At 33.7% G+C, this 10,139-nt stretch overlaps 1 protein-coding gene across 1 annotated transcript; it reads left to right on the plus strand.

The window, feature by feature from the left end:
• Positions 1-5,977: 5,977 nt before the first annotated feature.
• On the plus strand, positions 5,978-9,448 carry LOC109166960 (nifU-like protein 3, chloroplastic). The gene is made up of 6 exons (XM_019315863.1): positions 5,978-6,093; positions 6,125-6,143; positions 7,157-7,277; positions 7,405-7,508; positions 8,051-8,349; positions 9,001-9,448. The coding sequence occupies exons 3-6, from the start codon at positions 7,216-7,218 to the stop codon at positions 9,190-9,192; spliced, it is 657 nt and encodes a 218-aa protein (XP_019171408.1). The 5' UTR covers positions 5,978-6,093; positions 6,125-6,143; positions 7,157-7,215; the 3' UTR covers positions 9,193-9,448.
• The last annotated feature ends 691 nt before the right edge of the window (positions 9,449-10,139 follow it).

Here is a 10,139-nt window from a genome sequence, read left to right on the forward strand (position 1 = left end):
TTGAATACTAACCTTTGTTTCTTGAATACTAGCTCTTGTCTCTTGTTGGAATAGTTGTGCTTCTTGTTGAAACTGCAAAGTGTTAGTAGCAAGAGATTTAACAATATCTTCTAGATTCATACCTGAGCTAGAGCTTTGGGCTAGTTGTTGGCTATACTGTTGAAAGTTGGAACGATTCTGAACAAACTGGTTCCCTTGTGAGTTCCCATAGCTAAGGTTCGGGTGATCCCTCCATCCAGGATTATATTTATTAGAAAATGGATCATACTTACCTTGAGGTTGTCCAGGAAAACCTCTAGCCATGTTGACTTGTTCAACTTCTTGAAGAGTTGGGCAGGCATCAGTTTGGTGCCCAACTACCGAGCAAATTCCACATGCTTTTACAGTTTGCATATTGCCTACTGCTAATTGACGAACAAGAGTAGTTAAACCAGTAATTTGTTGTTCAAGAGCAGAAATATTTACCTCATTCACTTGCTTAGACGGTTGGACAAGTCTATTGCAAAACTGTTGAGAATTTGCAGCCATGTTTGCAATTAGAGTTCTCGCAGCGTCCGGTGTCTTGTCAACTAAAGCACCACCACTTGCGGCATCAATCATGCTTCTATCCATAGGAAAAAGTCCTTCATAAAAATACTGAATGAGTAATTGATCACTAATTTGATGGTGTGGGCAGCTTGCACATAATTTCTTGAAACGTTCCCAATATTCATACAACGACTCTCCATTGTTTTGTCTTATACCACAGATTTCCTTTCTAATGTTGGCCGCCCTTGAAGCTGGGAAATATTTTTCAAGGAATAGTGTCTTTAAGTTATTCCATGTGGTGATGCTCCCAGAAGGTAGATAGTATAGCCAATCCTTCGCTGAATCTTTCAACGAAAAGGGAAAGGCTCTTAACTTGATTTGTTCTTCAGTAACCCCAGTGGGTTTCATACTCGAACACACCACATGAAATTCCTTTAAGTGTTTGTGCGGATCTTCACCTGCAAGTCCATGAAAAGAAGGCAAAAGATGAATTAATCCAGATTTCAGTTCGAATTGTACATTAGCATCTAGAGCGGGAAAAGTGATGCATAAAGGTTGCTGATCCAAATTTGGAGCTCCAAGCTCTTTTAAAGTCCGATTTTGAGCCATGGGTTCCCCTTCTGAATCAGAATTGGTAGAATCGGTAGCCAGATCACTAAACTCCAATTTCCTCAAAGCTTGTTTCTTCCACCAGCGTATAGTTCTTTCAATTTCCGGATAGTACGGCAAGAGTTCTTGATTAGCAGATCGAGTTATAGGCATAAACAAAAAGAAAATATATTTTGATTTGCAATTATGTAAAAGTAATGAAAGAAAAGAAAATTATTATTTTTATTTTCGTTTGGGACAAATTGAAAAACAAATAAACAAATAACAAAATAAATAAATAAATAAATAAACAAACACAAAATAAGCTAGAAAATCTCCCCGGCAACGGTGCCAAAATTTGGTGAGCTGTCGTAGGCTTCCAAATTAAAACCTTACAAACGTAGTAGCGGGAGTAAGGATCGATCCCACGAGGAGTAACTAGTTTAACTTTTGTGCTCAAATTAAAGGTAGGGGGGTTTGGAATATATCGAGAATAAAGATAAAATAAAAGAGAATTTAAATAAACAAGAAATTTAATTGAACGAATAAAGCAATGAAAATAATATATCGAAAACACTTATAATAGGAGACCTTGGTTAGTAAAGATCCACCACCGGAATTCAACACTGATCATTGATTAATAAAGTAATTAATATGCAATTGAATATTTGTCGTGAAATTATTTCATTTCTGTTTTCCCTTAGTTGTAGGTAAATAAAGCACAAGCGGTTTAATTACCCCTAACTACTAAATAATCTAAGACAAGCGCTATAGATTTAATTTAATAGCAGCAATAGGAACTAGGAAAACCGACAAACTAAATAACACAAGCACAAGCAGTTGCATTTAATTTAGGAAAATATTCTACCCGAGACCAATTATCACTAAGCCGTCAATAATTAACCTCAGTTGCTACTGAATATTAGAATAATTTGTAGCACAACATTATCTAATATAGCAAATAATTATATCAAATAAATAACTAGTAGGCCTCCCTAGCAATTAAATGATACAACTATTCAAATAATTTAGAAGAATATTTAATACTCAAAATGCATAAAAACATATATATAATAAAGTTAAATAAATAACCTTACAGCGTTATGAACTCCGGGGCTTCAATTCACTAAACCAACTAGAAATTAGCCACAAATGGACATTGATAACAACTTCAACGAATACTATAGAGGAGGGAAGAATGAACAGCTTACAATAGAAAACCTTAACTATTTATATATTTTCCCAATCATTTTCTACCACTCATTTTTCCTATTATTTTGCCTTATGCCTGAGTCTTCCACAATTCCAGCCATGTTATTATGATGCATGCCTGTACAAAAAAGAAAAAATCAATTGTAAAGTTTAGATTTATAATATATATATATATATATATATATATATATATATATATATATATATAAAAGTAATTATAATGTAGTACGCATTATATGTATACTATAATGCATTCTATATTATATATATTATATTATATATTATATTGTATATTATATATATATAGTATTAAGTACGTAGTATGTACTCTTATAAATTATATATTATATATATTATATATAGTATAAGAATAGATTATACTATGTACATAAAAAGAACTAATTATTAGATAATATTAAATAATTAATATAAAATATTATAAAGATGTACCTAAAATATGAGCGTAAAATATGCCCATCATTATGAGAATAGCCAAAATTTATGTCGATATTAGGGTGGTTATTAATTGTACATTTCTGGAGGTTCTGAAGGTCACCGTCGCTGGCTACAAGTGGTGCAAATTCCGGGCTTTGCCACATCCCTCTTGGAATCTGCTTCTGTGTGCAACATTCATATCGTAAGAACCAACTGTATCTTCAAATAATTGTTTTAATTTTTTTGTCTGATCTGTTTGGTTTTGTGTCCACTGAAAAGAAGTAAACAACCATTGGTTGTAACTTTTGTGTGGCACAGGTTGTATTGTACATTTGTACAATCAGTGAATTAGGTATACACAATTGTTTTTGTTAAGTTTAATAATCAATCTTATATGTATATATGAGAGACAACAATGTCTTGATCAAACTGTTGAGAAATCAGAATGGTTTTATATAGTAAGAAAGTAGCCATGAATTGAGTAGTTGAGTTTACATAGTCTAATGCCAGCTTGATCTGCAAATCTGCAATAATGGAGAGCTGTTGGTATAAACAATTTGAGAATACAAGGTTGCAAAGATATGGCCATGAATTGCCCACATTGTAGTTAAAAGTAAGGTCCAAATAAACTTATAGTTTTGTCACAATTGTTATACCCCATAGATCATGGTCCACCTTACATTGTTGACTTTGCCTAAAACTGTATCTCAATTTAACATATTATCTGAGAAAAAGAAATAAAATTACTGGCCATCATTAACTAGTTAATACCATTATGAAAAAAGAAAAAAAGAAAATCTTGTCAATATGGATTGTTGTTTTAAACCCCTAGGTGTTCAAGAGATCAACTGTACTGTGTTAAATTCTAATTGCTTGTACTTCTATGTTATGAAATAATTTACTGTGTTAAGCAATTAGCCAAAACAAACAGATCATACATACATCCAAAAATAATGGCACATATGTTTTTCCCTTAGTCTTTAAGAGGGGCATCTGTTAGTGTCTTTAAATTATGCTGCAATGCAGTGCTGCATATAACATACATACATGCCAGTGTGCTTCTTGATTGGCATATAATTGAACATATAATTGCCATGGAAACTATTATCTATCCCATTATATTGTTACAGTTTTTGGACCACAAACAAACGTTGTCACCATGTCTTCAGACCACAACATTAATCTGAGAATTAACCCAAAAATCTGGACAAAAGAGAAAGGGATGGAGCAGACTGAAACTAACACTCAAGTTTATCATCACAAGTTGAAAGGTAAGATTGGGAAGTCAGCTTTTAAAAGATGTTAAGAATCTTGAAATCATCATTACCATAAAGTACTATACTCAGCTCTCATCAATTCAACCTCAGATTCTCCATTCCCAAACCCAAAATTAAAATAAAAAAAAGGGCCCAGAAACCGATCAAACTCCATAGTTTCTGTCTCGGAAAAATGACAGCCTAGAAACAGTAAGAAAATTCCCAGAACCAATAGCTGCAACGTAACAGCAAAAGTTGGTGGTTTTTGAGAACTTTTCATGCTTTGAGTTTGAAATCTCTTTTCGTAGAGAATCTGGTCCCAAAGCTTGAGATTTTTGGTATTTGGTATTTGATTTTTGGTATTTAAAAAATAGATTTGACACTTAGGAAACCCATTAGTTGATACCTTCTCACCCATGTTCAGCTACAATGACAAAGATATTCATGAAAGTGATCCATCCGAATGGATATAATTGGAAGAGTGTGCCTAATGAGTACAAAGAGACATACTTTGAGGAATTTAAGGTAAATTTTGAGTTTAAATATTTGAATGTTGGATGTAGAAAACTTTGATTGAATATTTGTTTTTGTGTGGTGAACTTAAGCTGCAGAATGGTGCATTTCTTGTATAATTGAAATCTGCAGTAGGTACTAGTCAGGCAGGCTTGTTTGTTACTAACTAAATGTAGAAAAATTGCAGCTTAAATTGTGCTTTGGATATTTATAGTTAAGTTGGCTGCTTAAATTGTGATTTGGACATTTCTAATTGTGCTTTGGACATTTCTAATTGTGCTTTATTTAAATTTGATGAACTTGTAATGTTACAAAAATTTTGAGGAATTTAAGGTAAATTTTGAATTTAAATATTTGAATGTTGGATGTAGAAAACTTTGATTGAATATGTGTTTTTCTAGTGAACTTAAGCTGCAGAATGGTGCATTTCTTGTATAATTGAAATCTGGAGTAGGTAATAGTAAGCCATGCTTGTTTGGTACTAACTAAATGAAGAAAAATTGCAGCTTAAATTGTGCTTTGGATATTTGCTTAACTTTGATGAACTTGTAATGTTACAGAAATTTTACAAGTGGGATGCGTCCATTGACACACAAGTTCATGAAGCCTTTTTATCACAAGCAGGCTCACGCTATGCAGACTTGATTAGGCAATGTTTACTAATATGTTTGGTATTGTTGCAAACCATATAACATTATACAGTGTTTTACTTTTGTTATTGTTATGGAGTATGAATGTTTAAATATAATATATTTTATAATTATATTATTTTTTTTGGAAATTATAATTATATTATTGATTATTGATGTAGTATATTATAAGTTTAATGCAGATATGGTATGCGATATTAATTAGTAGCTATATTTTATTTAAAATTTTTATAATATAGCAACGGAAAAATATTATAGTAAATCCGTAGCTAAGAATTTAATATCAAATATCAAATGGTAACAAAATAGTGACGGAACAAATTCGTCATTAAATTTAGCGACGGATATTGTCGACCCTAAACCGTAGCTAAATGGCATAAAATTCAAATAATAAAAACAACCTAGCGACGACATATATCCGTCGTTACATCTTAGCGACGGACATTAGCGACGGACAGGTCCGACACTATACTTAGCGACGGACGAATCCGTCGCTAGTCCGTTGTAAAATCCATCACCAGATCGTCGTGGTCTGAATCTAGCTACGAATATTTGTTGGCTTAGCGACGGATATTAGGTCTAGGACTAAATTGAGCGAAACACAAAAGTCTGGGACGATATTAGGTCACCAAAGTCGTTTAGGACGAAATTGAGAAAAACCACTATACTCGAAGATGATTTTGGGTATTAACTCTTATATAAAATACTGGGATTTAAGTAAAATATTTTCGTTTAATTCATGTAGTATGTGGAGTCCACACCATCTTCGTCACCATTAGAGATGAGAGAGTTCAAAATGCCATCTTCACAATCTCACCTTCATCCGCTCAATAACCACCTCACACTTCAAAACTACAACAAAGCCTCCAAGGTTGCAAAAAGAGATAGAAATACCCAAAATCACTCCACATTCCAATCCCAAACTCGTCGCCGGCTGCCTGCTCCGCCGCCTCGACGAACGGTACTCTTCCTCCTCCGATTATGGCCTTATTTTTCTGTCTGGAAAGTAGGAATTTTGATTTTTGATTTCTGATTGCTTGAGCCTTGAGTGTCGAAGAAGACTAAAAAATTAAATTTTTTTGATTGCCTTGAGCCCTTGAACTTGATTTCTGATTTTTTGGGTTGATTTGATGATTTCTATTTTATAGGCTTGATTGAGTTGGAGCTTGAACATTGATTTTTGTTTGTTTGAACTTTGAACATTGAATTTCAGTGCTTGATTGAGTTTGAGCTTTAACATTGAACTAGAATTTCTGGAACTTCATTCCAGTGTACTGGCATTCTTGGAAGTCTTACATGGCATTGTGTAGTTAATTGCTGATTGTGAATTTAAACGTTTGAGCTTTAAGGTATTGTTCCTAGTGGAGTGCTACTGCCTTTGATGCAGTGGGGTGGGAGAACTCATTTTTTACTTGCTATTGTTTGCTCAATTAGTGAGGTTTGCATTTTATATTACTTCTCTAAACTTTCATTAATCAATAGTGTCCTGGATGTTGTTGTGTTTTTTGAAGTTTTTTCACTCTGTTTCCATGTACATTGTACCTGGAATTTTAACATACTTTTTCTGCTGTAAATAGGTCTAGGAATTGCCAGCAGTGAATATATGTTGTTTGGTAGTGTGCTTAGAAAATTAGGAAATTTTGAGAATTGGGGTTCTTAAATAGAACTAAATACCGAACCGAAACCGAATTTTTTCAAACTGAACCGAACTATAATGTTAAACCGAATGGTATCATTTTTTAAAACCGAACAAACCGAAACCGAAAAAAAACCGAGCCGAATACCGAAACTCACACCCCTACTAAATTGACTATCTAGCAAAGCTTTTAGAGTATGCAAATCTAAAAGAAAGTCTCACTGTTATGTTTTTTAAGCAATATACTCCAATCTTTGGATATTTTTTAAAGAATGCAATTATTTTTTTTTTTACCTTCACAAGCAATTATTCATCATTTGTTACTGCTTTTACTTCAGAATCACATTTGAAACATGAAGTCTCAAGCTTCATTTATGTACAGAAGGTGAAGTTCATCATGCATGCAATTTCAACCACTCATCTGAATGGTTGCCTTCATCATTTGTATCCCTCATCAAGGTACATGTCCATTTAAATGTAAATTGAACCTCTACATAAAAAAAATGTTTAATGTCTTTCTTTTTTGGGTTTACTCTGGTAAATATATTGTCAATATCTTTATTTCTCCATAGTATCCTCTTTCCAGGATATGCACTTTACCGTTGAAGCAAAGTTCATTTCTAAAAGGTCAATATCACATTAGACACATCACTGGAGTCAAGTGGGCTGGTCGGCACAGAAAACGTGCAGGTAACTAACACAGAATGTTGCCTATCAATTTTATACTTTAAGTCCTTAATTTAAACCTGCTAATAGTTACCAAAATGACTTTAAAATTGTAAACCAACAATTTTGTACTTCAGTACTTAATATCTACATGTTTCTCAATGAGCGAAAAGTGAGTACAGCTCTTCTGCTCTTTATTTTTTTCAGCTCAAAAACATTTTTCCTTTCCTCTTTGTTTTGCTCTGATAGAACTTTGATTTCCTTAAATCTCTGCATTGCTTTATCCTTCACCATTCTCTCAATCTTTTCTCTTGTATGTCAGTATGTGATGTGTTATTACCTTCCCTACCATTGCTAGTGTAAAATGGTTTATAACAGTACTTATCAATTTAGAAATGTACATCTTTCTAGTATGTTATTAATTGCCGTGGATTTATGGTATTATAATCAAGTTTAGCTTTGTTTTTGTGGACTCTTCAAACTTCCCTGTTGAATTTCTTTCTATTTAAATATACCATCAACACAGACTGTGATTTCTATTTACGTTTGTTTCTTTAAAATTGAAGGTACTGTGGTTTCTCCTAGTTCTATCCTCCCTCTTACAGAGGAAAATGTTGAAAAGGTTCTGGATGAAGTCAGACCGGGCTTAATGGCTGATGGAGGGAATGTGGCTCTACATGAGATTGATGGCCTTGTTGTAGTGCTAAAGCTACAGGGAGCTTGTGGGTCCTGTCCAAGTTCTACATTGACATTAAAGATGGGAATTGAAACCCGCCTTCGTGATAAAATTCCAGAAATTGAAGCGGTTGAACAAATTCTTGACACTGAGACTGGCCTCGAGTTGAATGAAGAAAATATTGAAAAGGTAAACAATATACCATAACACTTGAATGATATAATATGATGAGATTTATCATTTTACTGGAAGACAATAAATTTTTCTTGTAACATAAATTTTGTTAAAATAGATAGGTGCTCCCTCAAATTGAGAGAGGAGGATGTGACTGGGTAATCTCTTGAAACTTGAAAGCATACAAGTGGAAATTAGACGTCAATCCTGAACCATATGATAGCATTCTTGATTAGTTTTTGCACTTTGCACTACTCTCATGACATTTTGATCTGTTCTCATCTTAGTGGTTTCTAAATTATAATATGTTGAAAAACAAAATTGGAGACTACACATCACTTTGAGGTAATGTTGTAGAGGGCGCTAAGCACTAGTTGGGCGCCCGGGGGTGACCTAGTGCCTAGGCGGCCGAGTAATAATAATAAGAAAAACAACACGCCAAAAAAAAAAAAAAAGTTGGCCGAGTTTGGCGCCTGGTTGGCCGACTCGGGCGCCTATGCCGCCTAGTCAACCGGCCGACTAATGTCCACCTAAGGGTAAAATCCCCTCGGCCTTGGGGCGCGTAGCGCCTAATTGGCGCCTAGGCCGATTTTTGCAACAGTGGTCTTAGGTCATATTTATACTAAAAAAATGCTTTACTAAAGTGTTCTCTTGCATACTATTCAGCTTCTTGCAGAGATCAGACCGTATTTAGTGGGCGCAGGTGGTGGAGAACTGGAACTCATGCAGATCGAAGAGTATGTTGTCACGGTCCGCCTTAGTGGCGCTGCTGCTAGTGTGATGACAGTGCGTGTAGCTCTAACACAAAAGCTAAGAGAAGCAATACCTGCAATAGCTGCTGTTCGGTTAGTTGATTAAAATACCACATAAAATACTTGTTTAACAAAAATGAAAAACAAAAAAACGAATTCATATTTCTTAAGGCCATGAGGCCGGATGGCTATGGTGATCTGCTTTTCTATGTAGAATTATGAAGTTAGCTAAACCTGTTTCTTCTGCCTGCTCTTTATTTTTATAATGCTTTAAACACTTTTGAGGAATTGCTTGAGATAGGGATGCATTTAGAGTGTAAAATACAATTTTAGGAGTATAGCATTTTATTCTTTCAACGCAATTTATATCGTGTGGGCAATGGTGGACTCTAATCCCAAACGACATCATTTTATATTAAGTCTTTAAGTGCGTTAATCAGCATATCATATTATCATGTTTAATAACATTTATTTTGTACTATGTTTATAATATTTGTTCTATATTTCTATATGTTCATAATTCTAAATCTTAATATGCATAAACACTAAATTGCATGTACATAATATATATTTTCGCTTACTTTTGTAGTATGTTTATAATATTTTTTTAGATGTTCATAAAAACTTATCTCACAACCCCCCACCCCCCAAAAAAAAAAAAAAAAAAAAAAAAAAAACAAATTCATATTTCTTGCCATGAGGCCGGATGGCTATGACAAATTATTGTGTGGATCATAGTTTACACAGTGTTATGTGGACTATTAACAAAAAAGTATATTTTTAATATACTAAAAGTACTTGAGTTAATATTCAAAATAGTCCTTGACTGGTTTTGTCCTAAATGACTTTTGTGACACAATGTAAGTCCTAGACTTGTGTGTTTTTGCTGAGTTTAGTCCTTCGTTTACATTTCCATTGATTTGCTGTTAAACCCAAAGATATTTTTGTAATTGCAATAATCCATCCTTTAAGAGAGAAGGGTAAAACTTCAAAACTCCATGGCCAATGTTTATGAGGATTTGCAGAAAGAATTGTGAGTGAAATATTGAAGCA

Source organism: Ipomoea nil, unplaced genomic scaffold (genome assembly GCF_001879475.1).
Source record: "Ipomoea nil cultivar Tokyo-kokei standard unplaced genomic scaffold, Asagao_1.1 scaffold3142, whole genome shotgun sequence".
Lineage (NCBI taxonomy): Eukaryota > Viridiplantae > Streptophyta > Magnoliopsida > Solanales > Convolvulaceae > Ipomoea > Ipomoea nil.